This window comes from Aptenodytes patagonicus, chromosome Z (genome assembly GCF_965638725.1).
Source record: "Aptenodytes patagonicus chromosome Z, bAptPat1.pri.cur, whole genome shotgun sequence".
Taxonomy (NCBI): Eukaryota; Metazoa; Chordata; class Aves; order Sphenisciformes; family Spheniscidae; genus Aptenodytes; species Aptenodytes patagonicus.
Window position 1 is genome coordinate 3691877 of NC_134982.1, and position 17786 is coordinate 3709662.

The window sequence follows — 17786 nt, forward strand, 5'->3', positions numbered from 1 at the left end:
GGTGCCAGGGAGCTGGCAGCAGGACGCTTCCCCTGCAGGATGCTAAGACCTTTCTCGTGAGTACGTGCTTGGTGGTCCTTCACCATGGGGTGGGACCATCAATCTGCTGAGCTGGCTGTGGAGTGCAAGACACTGATGCTCAACCTCTGCTTCTCTTGCAAGCCAGGACTGATGGATGAATGAAGCCCCGGTGGCTTCCTCCATCCCTGAAACCTGCCCCTGTGGGGGAAGCCCCCGAGCTGGGCGGTGCAGGGAAGCGGACAACCTTTGGATGGACCTCAATGCACACAGATGGCCACAAACAGGTCCAAGAGGCATGGGGCGTTATAGAATCATCACAGAATGGTTTGGGTGGGAAAGGACCTTTAAAGGCCATCTAGTCCAACCCCCCTGCAACAAGCAGGGACATCTTCAACTAGATCAGGTCGCTCAGAGCCCCGTCCAGCCTGACCTGGAATGTTTCCAGGGATGGGGCATCCACCCCCTTTCTGGGCAACCTGGGCCAGTGCTTCACCACCCTCAGCGTAAAACATTTCTTCCTTCTATCTAGTCTGAATCTCCCCTCTTTTAGTTTAAAGCCATTCCCCCTTGTCCTGTCGCAACAGGCCCTACCAAAAAGTCTGTCCCCATCTTTCTTCTAAGCCCCCTTTAAGTACTGATAGGCCGCAATAAGGTCTCCCCAGAGCCTTCTCTTCTCCAGGCTGGACAACCCCAACTCTCCCAGCCTGTCCTCATAGCAGAGGTGTTCCAGCCCTCTGATCATTTTTGTGGCCTCCTCTGGACCTGCTCCAACAGGTCCGTGTCTGTCTTGTACTGAGGACTCCAGGGCTCTATTATGGCCAAAGATCTTGGCTTTCTTCTTTAAAAGAGAGCAAAAAAAAAAGAAAGATGGATGCATGAAAATGCGGCGGGTGGGAGAGCAGCAGGGGTCCTGCGGGCAGCCGGCCAGATTCGTCGTGGGATGGGTTTTCCCTTCATCTGCCCAGAGATTGAACTGCACGGGCAAGGAGGGAACCCGAAGAGTTAACAGACTCCCAGCCAGAGATATTCGTGGCACCCAGAGTTCGTGTAAAGTTTCATACCGGGACCCTTTTCTAAATTCTTTTGGTCATGGGAGAAAACATTGCAACTGTTTAGTCTGCAGGGAGGTGGTGGCTCCGGCCCAGCACTCAACGTCGCTGAGCAAACATGCTGGAAAGCAAAGGGGCTGACAACCCTCTTATCTCCTCCGCCTGCTTTTCACCCCGTCTCTCCCACTGCCGTGGCCAAGCATCCGACGGGCATCGGGTACTGGTGCCAGAGCTCCCCGTTGGAAATGCAGCTCCAGGCTCCCTGTGATGGGGGACAAACGACCACCGAAAGCCGAGACTTGGAGGTGAAGTACCAGTCTGCTAAAAAAAGTTATTTACACAAAAGAGCTCAGAAAATCTTTCTCAGGGGCTAATATTTACAAATCCTATGAAGCCAGGGAGCTTCTGCTATAGCAAATGTATTTGGCTATTTATTTTTTAAATGGATGTAAAAGATGCATTAAACTTTTCTGCTCATCCCCTGAAGCATGCAGGTACGGAGCACGTTACAACGCCTCTGAAGCTGCCCGTCCGCGCCAGAAAAGCTGAGCTTACAGAAAAGAGTTGCAGAAAACAACATTAACCTGCAAAACCCCTCGATCCCTCCAAACTTCCTCTCTCTAAAGGGATGCTCATGATTACCATGGCATATTTTGCAGCATATTGGCAGAGCGGCTGACTAGGAGCATCACCATGTAAGACCACTGGATGGCATGGGCTGGAATGTTAAAGAGACGCAAGGAAACACACCTTACTCTTATTAACGAAGCAGAAATGGAAAGGTTTTGTTTTTCCAGCCTGACACTATTTCCTTAGCCGGCGCACACTTTGCTCTCGCTGTCTTCGCTTTCAGTTCCTGCTGCTCCTGGACTGGAGGTGATATCGCTGGGTTTGGGTTCCCAGAGCTGCCAGAGACGCTCCTCCCACCCCCTCTTTATTAAAAAAATAATATGCAGAGCAATAGTAATTAAAAAAAAAGAAAGGAAGAAAGAAAGAAAGAAAAGTGGAGGAATTTATCACCGGGAAGGGAAAAGGAAGCACTGGTTTTGGATGCTCGGCGAGCAGGGAGAGCATGGGGGGGACCCCGTGGGTGGCAGCACCACTGGTGAGACCAGAGGACGTGTGACGATGAGGTAGCATCACCCAGCCATGCTTCGTTTGCTCCTGTCCTCAAGACTCAGAGACTTCTGTTTTGTACCGGTATCAGCCCTGTTTACCGGCCAGGCGTGGGACACGGACCTGAAACACTCCTCATGCATCTCATTTCTCACCCGCCGTGTATCCTCCAGCTCCTCCGCTCTCGGGACTCTTCCCACCAAAGCCACTTCATGTCATCATTTTGCATTTGCTTGTTTAAGTGTCAGCAGCAGGAAAAGATGAGGCTGTGCAAAACGATACCCACGGGGGAGGTAAAGGGGATGTGGACTCCACGGCTGCATTGATTCTCCAAATCCAGATTTTGACAGGTAGGTACACACAAAAACATCCAGTGGTGGAAAAAACTGAGCCTAAGCCTGGCCAGGGGATGCTGAAGGTGCCCATGCTGTGACACCCACGCTGCAGGTCCCATGGGACCGTCCCTCCAGGGCGCCACCGTGGCAGGTCAGCTGTAAAGACCAGTCAAAAGCCGCTTGTGCTTGAGCACAACAATCAAGCCCACGTAGCTGGAAATTAAAATTTGGTATAAATTCTTGTGGGTCAGCTAGAAATCCTTTTAAAAAAAAGAGATTTCCTGCAGGAGCCTGGCTGGTGAGCACAAGAGCATCCCCTGTATCCCGCCTGCCTGCAGCCGAGCGATGCCAGGGATAGGCAAGGCACAAGCTACCCCATTTCCCCCCTTCTCATGAAAGAAAAAGAGGTGCTGCCCTCTCCAGCATCCTTCTACCCAAACCCCAGCTCTGGGCTGACTCTGGTGCCTGCGTCTGCTCTGGCCTTGGCTCAGGAGGTGGCATCCCCGCATGCTCCCCTGCCACAAGGATGTTTCATACCCTAGCAAAGTGACTGGGGGATGCGGGGGGTTTGCAGGATGGGTCCCAGGCAGATGGATCCCATGGTCCCGATGCATCACAGGGTCCCAGTGAGCCTCTGAAAATCCTGTCCCCAGGCGAGGCGAAGGGAAGCAGCTAAGAGCAGGGCTGGGGATGGCAGGGCAGCTGCGGGTACCGGCAGCAGGGATCTTCCAACCCCGCAGCATCCCAAAATCCCCACCTCGGGGCAGCTGCAGCAGCCTGAGCTGTATTTATGCCAGAGCAAGCAGGAGCAGATGGTCTGGCGGAGGGTGCCATAGGCCGGCTGAGTGCCTGGGCTGGCAGGAACGTGCTCCCGCATCCCGGGGTTGGATTTGAGCCTTTCGGGAGAAAATGGAGAGCCAGAGCTGATGCCAGTCCAGCCCGGTCTGAGGGGATCTCAGTGCTGAAGTGCCCCCCCCTACCTCCAGCGTAGCAGGTGGAGGGGGTCCTCAGGCATTTCCTCACCTCTCAGTCAATGGATAAATGGATTTTGAGGCTTTTTTTTTTTTTCCCTGCCTCTCCTACCAAAGCCCCAGGGGGACCCTACCTGGCCCCGAGCATCCTCACCCACCAGCAATGGCTGGGAGCAGCTAGGAGCCCACCCCACCGGTAGCCCGCTGCCTGGCTCTGGCCCAGAGCTCCAGGCAGGCTGCAGGCAGGCTGCAGGCAGGCTGCACAGTCTGCAGTCTCCACCTAGAGCCCGGCGGAGCCTCTGCTCCGCGTTGCCTGCGCGCTGCAGCCCATGCACAGGGTGTGCACGGGTCCCACCACCCGAAGTCCCCTGGTCTGAACCTGGCTGGGCTTTTAGCAGGCAGCAGCTGCGGCGGCAGCAGCAGCAGGCAGCAGAAGCAGGCAGCAGCAGGAGGCAGCAGCTCAGCCGGGGATGCTCCTGACATTGCTCACCACCAGCCTGCGGGACCAAGAGGAACCTCCGTTGAGTCCCACCACCACTGGGAAATGCCCAGATAGGGCATCCACTGGTCAGTGGAGATGATGGGACACCAAGTACCACCCCTGAGGTCACACCACGCGCCGGAGCAGGGGCTGGTCCCCACCTTGCAGCCTCGGCCCCTCCAGGGTGGAAAGGAGCCAGGAGAAACCACACACAACTTATTTATGGAGTAAAGGTGATGGCTATTTTTTCATGACACACCTGAGCATTGCAATGTAAAATCTTACCAGCACATTGAATTCAAGTCGAATATGTCGTTCTTTACATTCTAAGACTTTTTTTTGGTTTTTTTGCAGCTTAGTCCTGCTCCCCATCAATCTCTCAACTGCACCATGCCCTGCTACTCAAAACTAAACACCTTCTCTGTGCAGAGCCATGAGCGTGGCTGCGTCGGACAGACTCTAGCCCCCAGCTACCTGCAGCGCAATGGGGACGATGCATCCCCTGTGATACCCACTGGTACGTCGGTGGCCCTGTGGCCACCTCCAGCTGCAACTCAACTCCTCAAGGGGCTGCGAGCCCTGAAACCCACCCCTGGGCTCGGGCTGAGGACTGATGTGCAGTGCAACCCCGCAGCTGATTTAATTTGGGGTCCGGCTCAGCTATTCCCAGCTCGGAGGGCTCCTAGTGCTTGTGGGGCACAGCTCCTGTCCTCATCCCCTCCTTCCTATGAGTGGGAAATTGTTGCCTTTTATTTGCACTCCATTAAAACCCCAGATCTTGGGTTAAACCCCTTTTTGCGCTCCATTAAACCCCCCCTCATCTCACCATCGGCCTCCAAGGAGGAGATGCCCAGCGCTCCCTCGCCCCTGCCACGTTCCCACATCATGGAAAGGCTGCAAAGGAGCCGGACGGCTCCTACAGCCATCGCTCCGCTTGGGAAAAGCGGCAAGTTTAAAGCACACAGCTCGATATTTAATCTGGGGCTCTCCAATGACTCACAGACCCGCATGGGACCTGTCTGCCAGTGGCTCCCGTAACCTCGACGGCAAAGCCGGGCGAGCGTTATTACTACGGGCAGACGGCGATGGCTTGGCCAGACTCACGGGTAACGGCGGGGCCAGCTCTAATTGATGCCCGGCTCTGCCCTTCACCTGCCAGCGCGGGCAGGGTGCCAGCCCGCTCCCCTGGCTCCCTCTCCTGCCCGCTGCCGACACTTGCACGGGTTACGTTTGGCCCCGGATGACTACACAAAATAGCAATAAAATAATAAAATAATAAAAATATAAAATGATAAATCCAAACCAATAATAAAATAATAAAAATATAAAATAATAAATAATAATAAAAATAAAACAATAAACACCTTGTTACAGAATTACAGAGCATCTTCAGAGACACGATTTGGGGCAAACGAGAGGGACCGCGTCTCCTTCCCACTCCTCCTCTTCTCCGTGCTTGAGAGCAGGAGGATGCAGGCAGCTAGGGATGCTCCTCGGAGCCACCCGCGGGGCTGCGCTCCCCGTCCCCCTCCAAGCCTGCATACATACATATAACGTATATATGTGTGCATGAATTTAGAATTCCCTGGGTGTATAGAAAATAAATCCCATCTGCAAAGCTGCATTTCGCAGGCAGCTTTCGTTGGTGTGTCCCACCACGGTTTACAAAACCAGGAGAGCGCTGTCAACATCAGCGCAGAAATGTAAGGAGAAAGGTTTCCAAGCTCTGCAAGTTTCTGCAAACCCCCAAATGAAGGTGTTTATACAAGGACAGCATCATTTGCTATTTCCCTGCCTGTGCTGGGCTTCTGCGGGGCTGGCAGAGCCCATGCACAGATCAGCTCTGAGGTTCACCACCGAGACGTCCCTCATCCCCCGAGAAGAGCGGTGGGGAGCAGCTTGAGCCGAGGAGGCTTTCCCCATTGAATCACCACTTCACCTTGGGAAGAGCTCATCAAACTCTTCTGGGAGAGAAACCAAAGGCAGCGGCGCTGGGCTCATGCACAGATCAAAGAGATGGATGTGGTGCTGCCGCATGGAGCTGAGCGCGCAAACCCTCACTGCTGTGGCACTCGCGACATGGCTTTAGGGTTTGCCCCAGGGACCTTGGGACCTTTTTTCCCCCCATCTTTCAGTGAAGCAACCTCTCTGATGTCCCCCGGGCAATGCCTTTCCCAAGACAAGTGGTACCACTGTGTTTTCTGTGCACGAACTGGACCATCTGTAATTAAATTAAATTAAAAACAGCCACGGAAAGAGGGCCAATGGGTTTTGCAGTCAATGCGGGACATGGCGTACAGGTCAGATGCTCTCCAGCCGTGCTCGGATCCTCCTGCCTCTACCTCTGTCAAACCACAAACCGTTCCCCGCTGAAGACCCAGACCTTAATCATGTTAAGGGGGAAAAAAATCTGCCTTTCAGCATTAACCATGTGTATTACTTCCATGTCCCAGTTCTCACAGCATCCTCTTGGTGTCTTTATCCTCACAACCCCTACGATGCAGAAAGGGCTGCTATCACTGGGTGGTTAAGTCATCTGCTCAAATGATGAGGAAGCCTACGGGAAAGGAGGGATTTCAGCTCATTCCTCCCAAATCCTCATGCTCAGCATGGTAAACACTTCCCTTTGCACCCCAATTGATTCTCCAGTACCCAGTGCCGCAACATAGAATCATAGAATCATTAAGGTTGGAAAAGACCTTTAAGATCATCGAGTCCAACCGTCAACCCAACACCACCATGCCCACTGAACCATGTCCCTAAGCGCCTCATCTACACCTCTTTTAAATACCTCCAGGGATGGGGACTCCACCACTTCCCTGGGCAGCCTGTTCCAATGTTTAACCACTCTTTCAGTAAAGAAATTTTTCCTCACGTCCAATCTAACCCTCCCCTGGCGCAACTTGAGGCCGTTTCCTCTCGTCCTGTATCTACATCCCAGGAAGGGTTCCAGCCTAAATTTGCCTCTTCCATCCTCCGCCTGGGCTGACAACAGGAGGTTTCATTTTATGAGCATTTATGCCGACCATCTTGGTTGACCCCTCCAGAAGTGGTCACACCGACCATCTCAAACCCAGCCGAATCCACTGAAACCCAAGCGCGACCTCTGCCAAAACCCACGGGATTCGACTCCAGTTTCCACAGCCAGAGCGAAGCACAGCACCGAACCAAGAAAGGGCCATCCCTGGGGCCTCCAGAGGTTAAACTAAGGTGACGAAGAAACCCTGCGTGGGCATGCGATGGGGTGTGCAATAGGGTATGCCACTGGGTATGCATTAGGGTGTGCATTAGGGTATACAATTTGGTATACGTTATGGTATACATTAAGGGATGCAATAGAGTATGCCGTAGAGTATCCAATAGGGTATGCATTAAGGGATGCAATAGGGTATGCCATAGGGTATCCAACAGGGTATGCAACGGGGTATGCAACAAGAGGGTATGCAGCAGGGTTTGCAACAGAAATAGCCCTTCTCCACCGGCACCAAGGCATTTCCAACGGCAGGGACGTAGCAGGCGCTGGCTCTGGCTGGAGGCCGGCGCGCGCTCTGCAGCGGGCTCTGCTGCCCTGTGTCGAGATGTGTACTTCGTGGTGGGGTTTTTTTGGTTTGTTTTTTTTTTTTTTATTAAAAGAAGGTATCAGCCTTCTGTTTGATGTGTTGTTGGCCGCGGTTGCTAAGGGGAGCAGTGTACAATTACAGCCCCAGTGATGTCCACTCTAATAATACACTTGGCTCTGCATAGCTCAGATGCAGACACAGCTCTGCTATAAAGAGCACGGCCATTTCAACAGAGGAATACTCCAACTTATGTTACATGTGAAGGGTTTGTGGCACATTGCTTAACACCCCCCCACTGAAAAAGCACCACAGCCAGTACAAACCAGTGAGCGAAACCATGACAAGCAAAAACCTCTCGCCGGAGACCTACTTTCAATTTATTAATTAAGAAGGTATTTCTAGAGGGGTGAAGAAACCATACATGTGTCCACCAAGATGTTCTTGCATGCCCCCATCCACCCAAGCTCCCTGGGCCCAATTCGGCCAGGTCCATCCCAAGGGCTTGCGCAGCCCAAAATAGCTTCTTGTACCAAACACCAACCCAAGCTCAATGAGGAGAAAATCAAACCCAAATGACCCCCCTCAGTGCTGAGCCCCCACATGGCAGCATCTCCCTGAGCTTGACCAGCTGCCCACCCCATGAGTCCCCTTTCCGCGTCTCCCTTCAGCATCCCGAAAGGTTCGCAGCACCCAAATTCAAGACGCAGCCAAGATTTGGGACCAAAACACAGAGGGAGGGATAAATTCAAACCAGAGTTTTCCCGATAGAACCCCTTAGAGCCTGAAATGGTGCAACGCCGGCCGGGGGGGATGCTCTTTAGAGGAGCTGCCTGCAGGGAGGGGGATGACATGACAGTATTCCCATGCCGCGGCGCTGGCATCTGTTTTGGGATCAAAACAAGTCCCCTGAGATAAGCTGCGAACATGTGCAGTCCCCGAGCACAAGCACCTTGTCAACAGCTGAAAATATAAGAGGAGCCAGGTTAAAAAGGCAGTTTATTCAGTTTATTGCCTGCTCTGCGGGAAAACGCCTTGCTGCTTGCTTTAAGGTCCAGCGGCGTATAGGGATGCTGTCTATAGGTACCGGGATGCTGGTAGGGTGGCTCAACGGGTTAATGCACTAATTTATGAGATCCTCCGGTGGGGCTGAGCTGTTGCCATCGCAGTCCCAAGAGAAAGGGACAAACAAGTCTCTACAAAACAGGAGCATCTGCCGGGAGCAGATGGGGGGGCGAGCGATCCGGCCCCAGGCGCCAGCAGCACGGAGGGGGGATCACATTGATCCCGATTTATCACACCCCGGCAGAGTAATTCCCCAGCTCGCCGGTGCCCGGCGAGCCGAGCTCCTTACGTCCGGGGATCAGATTAGTCTGAAAGGTGCTAGAGAGACATAAATCCAGCTCTGGAGCAAGCGTTTTATTAAAGGTTTGGTTTTTTTTTAATTAATGGTAAATTATCTAGAAATGGCTGATGGAAAATATCTGATGGTGGAGGGGCCAGGACTGGAGCTGGGTAATGTTATATCATCAACCATATATCAATATATCATATTGATATTGATAATACATCATATATCAATACCATCAACCCCTTCATTTCACATCAAGGCAGCTGCAACAGGTCTTTTGCGCTTCATACCTGGGTCTGTCTCCAGCCAGGGCTATCAAGCCTAAATGCATCACAAAAAATCCCAGTTTCGGGCTGACCAAAATATTTCATGAATCATGTGAATGCATCCAATGATTTTGGTTAGAAAAAACTCCTGTGCTTGGAGAAAGTCAAAATCCTTTACTATCAGAAAGGAAATATTACATTTTTTAATTTCACATAGCACTTTGCTTTTGACCTGTAGTGATCTGTCACCTTTTGCCCCATCAAGACGTTTTTAAAAGATGTGCAGTCTGGGGCTGAGCAAATCCCTTTTGCATATTTTTCTATGCTCTTGCACATGAAATCAGTCACCCGCACACCCTGCTCACCCTTTACATTTCATTTCTTCCCAGCCTTCCACAACGGACATCATGTGCCCTTCACGCCGAGACTGGCTACATGTTCCTGGGAAGCACCTTGCGACTCTCTGGAGATATGAGATATATTATTTATCCGACATCCATGCTATGAAGAGCTGAATATGAAGCCAGTTATTGCAGATGACATTGTAGTATCTATCAGTCTACTGGGTCTGTTGGTAGGGGTGGCAGTGTTGGGCCAAGAGAAGAAAGCAAGTTGGAAGACTCCTCCCCAACCCAGAAGCACTGCCATCATCCTCAATTTTTGGGTAACACCCTGCTGCTCCCTGGCCATCGCTCCTGGACTTTATTTTGGATTTCTTAGCATCGCTCAGCCAAATGGAGGAAGATGTAAGAGCGACCTGGCATGGGAGGAGTGGGATGCTCGGTTGGGTTAGAGCCCCTTCCAGCCCTTTGCTGCTAAATCTGGGACTGATGTTGACCACAATTTGTCTCCTCCTGCTTTATAATCGCTTTGGAAAGAAATCAATCAGGAAAAAATCACTGCCTGGTACACACGATGGGCAGATGTGTGTTGTGCCCAAGGGCTTTGCGGGGGAGAGCAGAGAAGGAGTGGGCACAGGGAGAGATGCTGGGTTTGATACGCACCCAGGGCAATGAGAAAAGCAAAACCAGACCAGTGGCTTTGCAGAATTATCTTAGTTTACGTTAAATATTGATTTTCATTATTTTATTTTGCTCCTTATACCCCTGTTTCCCGTGTTTTCCCCATCATTATCCAGGATGGAAAAACCACACGGATTCAGCCCAGCGCAGCCGCTGTAGCCGCTTGCTGAGCAGCTCCTGGCTGTTTCAATGGCAAAAAAAGCCAGAACACCACAAGGACAGACTGGTTCTCAGGTCTGCTCTGCCGTTTCCAACACCTCTCCGGGCAGGTATCTCCTCCCAGCCATCCTCGGGGGGTTTGCCCTGCCTGCGCACAACCTGCCGGCACAAAGCTCTGATCTTGGTTGGGATTCTATCTCCTTGGACCTAGGCTAGGCCAGATCCAGGTGGGCTTTCTAAACCTGGCTCTAACATTACAGCTACACCCTGGTTTTCTCCAGCTTCCTGCTCCATCAGCCTGCACACCTCTGCATGTAGTCCTGGCACGTGGACATCTCCCTGCTATGGCATCACGTGGAGCTGAAGCAGAGGGAGATGGAGGAAAGACCTGCCCAAGGTGAAAGGCTGATTGCTCACACAGCAAACCTAAAAGCCCTGAATCTGGTAGATATCCAAGCCTACCAGACTACTGGCTATCACCTTCCCTCTCATTTTCATATGAAAATCCATTGCCAGAAACATTTTCCTGAAAATACGTATTTCTAGGCCAAGTTTCCATTTCAATCAATTGCCATTTTCTTGGGGGGGGGGGGGAGTGAAAAAAAAAATCCAATTCCCAATATTCCCAGCGAGCACTGCTATTCTGGATGCTGCTGCCCACAGACAGCGACGGCGGTGGAGGTGGCAGAAGAAGACAGCTTCTTCTCTCCCATCCCTGCAAATATGAGTGGCAGCCCTTTGCCCGCTGAACAGACATGAGAAGGTATTTGGAGAGCAGGAAGAAACAACAATCTCATTGCAAGACTTCCTCCACCGCAGGACCAGAAGCATGGGTAACAACCACATGTGGCTTGCCCAAAAGGCGACTTGGCCCAGACAAGGCACAGCATCCAAGGGAGAGGTCTGGCAAGAGCAAGAAGGTCAAGCAGATGTGCCAAAAACTGGAGCGATGCTGGGCACCGAACACGTGCCGAGAACAGAGAGACAAAACAAGAGCTTTGTACGTGCCGCAGATGACACGTGAGGGAATGGCCAAATGGAAATGCAAATTAAATGGATGGAAATTCATGGTTTCAGCTCTACACGTCCTGTCTCCAAAGAGGCAGAAAGATGGAGGTCCATGTGACACCCTCCCCAGACAGCAAACCCCCCTTGCATGGCGGCGGTACAGTAAAACATGCTCCCCCCAGCAGACCGTGGGCAGGTGAGGACAGTCCTGTCTCCCCATCATACACCATTATCATGGACCAGTTATGCGAGTCACTGCCTTTTCCTCCCCCCCAACTTTGCTGTCACTGATGGTTTTGGAGCAGAACAATCAACCAGTACTTTGTATACCAATAAACAAGTCACTCAGAATAATTAGCACATACACAAACTATTTCTGTCTGGGTTGCAATCAGAAACCAGGAGCAAGCCCTTCAGCCAGGTGATGCAACCAACAGCCTACGCAGGGACCATGACTTAACTCGGTATCTCTGGTGCTGAGATGGACTTCAGCCGAAAAGAGCAGCATAGACCCTCCACTGTAAGACCCTCCAAGTTCACTTCTCTTCATGCCATGGGGATGCTGCCACAAGCAACCCACTCATTTCACAGATGGGCCCTGGTGTCAGATACCATAATTCCACGTACAGCTCATTAAATGGGAATGAAGAGCAACTTGACAATGCCCTCAGTGCCACGTTATCTATGGTAACCATTAAAGATGTGCACAGACAAAATCGCAGGTACACTTCTGTTCTCTCATCAACTCGCTTCAAAAGGAATTTGGTAACAGCTCAGCTCCTGTCCAAATGCATGGTAAGATCAGGCGGGGTGAAGCTGCAGACATCTAACCAACTAATTTTATCTCATTACCTGCAACATGTTGAGGAGCAGACTCCGGAATTTGGTTCCTTCCACCATGAAGAGGGCCATTTTGTCACAGAGCTTGGCTGCCGTGGAAGCAAAGCTGCGATCCGTCACCGCTTTCTGGTAGATGGTCTTGACTATTTCCCCCAGCATCTCCTCAGAGTTGGTAGAATTCTGGGCCTCCTCCATGAAGGTGGTGAGCTTGGAGTCAACGTCACTGCTGTTGTTCCTCATGCTGTTGAGGATTTCAATTAATTTGTCCATTTTGTTCTTTTCGGGATTGGTGGTTTCCACCGTGACTTCGTCCTGGTCCGTGAAAAGGGAAAGACAAGGCGTCTGTTACACAAGGAAAAAACAGACATATCAGCCCTTGTCCTTCCACAAACAGCGAAGGGGGAAGGGGATTGAGGAGACACACAAACAGACACAGAAAAAATCAAAGCATCTTTTAGAGGCACAATGGTCTCATCTCAGCATTGAAAACCACAAGTGAATGAGTCCTTCCCCAGAAACGTTCTCTTTCCCCATTTCCCATAGCACTCAATCCCAGAGTCCACCCCCTAGGCTCAGGGAGAAGATGTGCCCAAGGGTCCTGAGCTGGGATACCGAGGTCTGACCACCCCTGACTGCCTTCGGCATCTTGAACAGGCTTCTGGGGGTGTCTACAACATGGTGATAATGGACATTTTTTTGCCTCTATTTTGAAAGTGCACTGATGTTTGCAAAATGCTCAGATAACAATCCTACAAAAATATCTACTTTTTAATATATATTTAACGATCTAAATTGAGCTCAAAGATGTCACATGATCCCGGCATTAGAAAAACTCTTAACTTTTCCATCTCTTCGCTGTTACGCTTTTCACTTCACATCATTACCATAGAATTTATTGCTTCTTTTCAACATTTAATTATGCATTTGTTCCTTTCCCCCAGAGTAAGGCAGAGTAAGGTCTGCTCCCTTCTCCTCCTCTAGTTCAATCTGGAAATGTGCTACACAATACAAACCTGTGGCAATTGTTTGGACAACCCCAACGCCAACCGGCAGTTGGAGTTGTCCAAAACTCCCATCAGGAGGCCAGTCGTGTTGACTACATCCACCCACGAGTGGGTGCTTATGTGATGTCTTATAAGACTATAAATTCGCAGAGAAAGCATTAAAATGAATACTCTGAAAGCCTCTGCTATACTCCCATTGCTTTAAAGAACATAAAAATAACTAACAAAATCTCTTCGTCCCCCTCTTGCCACATACATAAATAGTAAATGCGCATGCATTCAAAGGTATACATTTCCAACATGCACTCCCATGGAATTGTATATGTTCAGGTTATTTTTGCTACACATTTTGGAAATCTCATTGGAGATACCCCCACAGACTCATTTTCCAGTCTGACAAAAGAATCTCAAGAGAAAGAATCTGAGTTTCACAGGGGGCAAGTGAAGATATCATCTCCGAATTCCTCAGAAATCTACGGCTGAATATTGTTTCCAAAAAGGATTTCTCCTCCGTCACTTGCATGCAATAGTTTTGTTATTGTTGGGTTGTTGGAAGGAAGGGGGAAAGATAAGGGCGTTTCAATTCATTGCTGAGATAAATGGATATCAACTTTTAAGTAGCTGACTCCAACTATTCAGCACTCAGAAGTCAAAGGTCTGTAATTGTGGAGACAAATTGCCTTTTTTAGACCTCTTTACAAAGCCGATGAGCTCTGCAGACCGGGAGGCAGTCAGTTGGGATCAGCCCCCGGGAAAGGAGCACCCGCGTTGCAGCTCACGCGTGCACCAGCCTTCTCCGAGGGCCTTTGCGTGGGTAGGGGGAGAGTTCCCAGTCATTCTTGGAGAACACACGCTGGTAGCAACCTCAACCTCAACCTCAACCAAGGAGGCGAGCATTATGTCAATAAAAGGCCTCCTGAAGAAGCATGAAGACACTTTGAGAGAAGTGTTGACGCTGGGAGATTAAGATAAATTGGGTGCATTCATGGAAAGGTCCCTTGAGCCCAACCCACCCTTTGTAAGGAGAATGGCCAACAGCCAGACTCTTGGAAAAAGGGAAACTCAACATTCCCCTAAGAAATAGTACCTTTTCTTTTAGTCTCCTCCGCAGCCTGTCTTTGGAAGACTGAAGCAAATTGATCTTGGGTCTTTCCCCAATGCGCTCGTGAATACTGTCTTTCCGCTTGGTCTCCGACTCCTGGATGTACTGCTGAGACTGCTTCTCCACAGCCTCTGGGCCCCGGTGTGTCTCCACGGGAATATGCACTGTGCAGATGGAGGTGTCCTCGATTTTCAAATTCTCAGTCTCTTTGGCGTTTCTGTGCGTTTCTTTGTCGTTGGGTGAGTGCTTCTGGTTGTGGTGCCATCTCCGGTTCTGGCTGTAGCCGTGGTGGCCTGTCCTGCCTGAGGAGTGAGGGGCCTGGCCTCCTTGGTAGAGTTTCTGGTGGTCCCTGTTGTGTTTGGTGCCACCTTGCTGATGATCTGCGTGCTGCTGAGACTTGTTCCCACCGGGAAGTCTCTGCTGTCGCCTGGAAAGTCAAAGGAAGTTGTTAGTACATCCTTTCCTGCATGGTCCTGTTTGGTCAACACATCTTCTGTCCCACCAAACACCCTGGCCCTTGGCAGGTGGACTCTGTGGGTCTCCCCACCACAAAAGGGGAGCCAATTTCTTGGCATCTAACACAACCTAGTACCAACTCATGCCTCTAAATCTCTTTCAATAACAGGCATGTTTCAGCTGAAAGTTTTCATGAACAGTTAGATAACATGACTTTGGTTCCCAGGAAAACCCCAGGTTTCTGTGTTTTCTATGCTACTTCCACACTAAACCAGGGAAGACTTGGTTAGTCCCAGCTCAGCAGCGGGAAGTCAGGCAGGCAAGAAATAGCAGGAGATTTTTTTTTTCTGAAGACCTAAGGAGCTCCTGATAAGCCTGGCCTACAGCACCACTTGCTCCTCTTGCTTGCCACCTCTGCTGTACCAACATGGCATTGGTTTGCAGTGCATCATTTTAAGCGTATCAGGAATTTCTAAGAGAGCAAAAAAAGCTAAAAAGCGAATTACCGAGTAAAAGAGGTGCCCACACCAAACGGTTTTTGTTTGGCCTTTCTTTATGCGTGTCCTTCATCGTTGCTATGCTGGGAGAGGACGCATGTGTGGATGAAGAAGCTGAGGACCACGCATGGCTTCGGCAGCACGGGGAGCCAGGACCATTACCTCTGGATAGCAGGCTGGGTACATATGGCTCCAAACGGATAACATGGAAATTCAACAGGCACAAAGAGGAGGAATTGCCTGCAAATGGTTTGCTCGAGAGACTACAGCGGCTCAGAAGGGGTAAGCAAGCCCCTGTGTGCTGGCCATAACTGGTAGCCGAGATGGCAGGTCCTCAAAAAATCAATGGTTGAACGGAAGAAACGCTTTGGCAGCCTTGGACATTTCAGATTTCCACACGAGCTGCAGCATGGCTCTCCCCAGTGGAGAAGGCTGAGCCGGCATGCCATCGTCAAGGATGCAATTAAGATGGAGACGGTCCTGGCGTCGGCTGCCTTCGCCTGGGACTCTGCAGAGTTAGTCCTAAGCACGACAGCAGCTCCCTGCCTGCCTGCTGCCTTTTTAACGCTTGGTATTGGCTCTGAGAGCACGTGGGATGCTTTAATGCTCAGCTCCTTACAAGGCTGCTGGGAGCAGTGTTGGAGGCTCGCAAGGGACATCTCCCCAGCATCGTCCCCCGAAACAGGGAAACAACTGTGAGCGCTGCGGTGACCACACTGGTCTGCATCCGTACTGGTTTTGTAGCCGTTATAATCCCCCTGCTCGCCTTATCCCTTACCCCAAGCCCCCGCCCCCGTTCGGATAAATACCAGCGTTTATTTAAAACCCGTCGCATAGCAATTAATTTTATTTTCATCATCTGCACCGCTCGGCTAAGGGCGCTCGGATGAAGGAAGCGGCCATTCACAAATACATTTCAATGGTCAGCGGCTAAACAGTCTCCAACCCTGCCTGCCAAAGCCATCTGCCCATCAAATCTGTATTCCTTGGCATCCCCAGGAGTTAAAACCTATTTTCCGAGGCCAACTGGCTCTTAACCATAAAGAGCGAGGGCTCATGTTTGGCGAACGCAGGACGAAGAGGCTTGTTCGTGGTGGCAGTGGAAGGAATTTGTGTTTAGTCTCAGACCAGCGGATCCGGTTTTTGGAGATATTCAACGTGGTGGGTTTTTTTTTGTTTTTTTTTTTTTTTTGCAAGCTGAATGGCAGGGAATTAAAAAAAAAAAAAAAAAAAAGAAGGACCTGGGGAAAGCTTTCCTGTTTGCTGGAGCTTACAAGCATTTTATGAGTACAGATTCTCCACATCAAGTTTTCCTGGCATTTCTTTGTTTCCTCTCAGTAACGCAATCACATAAACCGCTTTGTAAAGAGCAACGCTTATTAAAAGGGGAATGTCAAAATAAAAGTTAGTTAAAACCCTTATCTAGTACTGAGCCCTCACATGCTTAAGCGTGCAAGAGCTTTGCTGATATAATTCAGCGTTTGCTTTCTGTGGTTTTGCTCTTCTCTCGCCTCAGACATCTGAGTTTAACTGTTTGGGTGCACTTTTATTCCTGGGTCATTAGCCAGACAGGCTGCTACTGTATTTAAGCTGCAAATATTGCACAGAAATGACAAAAGTTGCACACAGACACAGCTTTAATTTAAGCAGAGGTAAGGCAAAATGCCTGGAAACGAGCTGGGAACCAACCTCTGCTGTAAATTCCTGCAAGAAATGCGTGCAGGGACATTTTTTTTTTTCCTAAAGACATAATGATATTATAAACCAAACCGTTTCTGTTTAAGGGCTGTGAAAGAAAAAAAAAAAATGGTTTAAGATTACAAAAAACCACTTAAGCCAATGTGGAATGTGCAAGATTGTTCGGTTTGGGGCTTTTGCAATAGGACAGGGAGAGGACAGGCAGCTCCGTCCCCTTACAGGACAGCTAAAAAGCAGTATCCCCATGGCAAGGAGCAGAGCAAACACAAACCGAAGCTCTGCAGTCACTGACCACAGGACGGAAAACACCAGAGTTAAACAAGTTAGGAAAAAAAAATTGCAAGAAATGAAAGGCAAAGGAAGGAGAATGGCAAACAAGAAGCAATGTCCGTGACTTGGCAGCAGGCAGGGGTCTAGACGATAATCCAGCATTCAGGCAGAGACTCGTTGTGTGCTTTTATCTTCCCAACACCCCAGCGAAGAAGAAAAGCCAAGAAGAAATAGGACTCTGCAGCAAAGAAGAGCCAAAGCAGGGAGAACGGGGCCCAGATCTTAAAACTTTTTTGACTGCACAGCATCGCAAAGCCCGGGAGGTTGGGATGACCCATCCTTGCTCTCAGGTGTGACCAAGGTGCTGGGGACATAGACAGCCCCAGGGAGGGGCAAGATGGGGACAAGGGCACCCCACCACATGCATCCGCTGGGGGCTGAGTTGATGGAACACAACCTCGTGCGTGCTCGAGAGCAGGAGAGCCGAGATGGTGGCCTGGGGTGACCTGCCAAGCTTAGGGAACCAGACCATGTAGGAACCCAAAGGCACCTCCCAGCCCAGGGTTTTAGGCTTGCCATGCCG

General features: G+C 50.4%; 1 protein-coding gene across 4 annotated transcripts in view; it reads right to left on the minus strand.

Moving 5' to 3' along the window:
• Positions 1–17786, minus strand: part of LOC143172346 (CBP80/20-dependent translation initiation factor-like) — a 149737-nt gene that overhangs the window by 30281 nt on the left and 101670 nt on the right. For 3 of the 4 annotated variants that reach the window (XM_076361664.1, XM_076361663.1, XM_076361661.1), the window contains 2 exons: positions 14268–14709; positions 12189–12518 (listed from right to left, as the gene is read on the minus strand). In XM_076361664.1, coding sequence (XP_076217779.1) covers positions 12189–12518; positions 14268–14709 — 772 coding nt within the window. The remainder of the gene's footprint in view (positions 1–12188; positions 12519–14267; positions 14710–17786) is intronic. The other variant, XM_076361662.1, reaches the window with a different exon arrangement.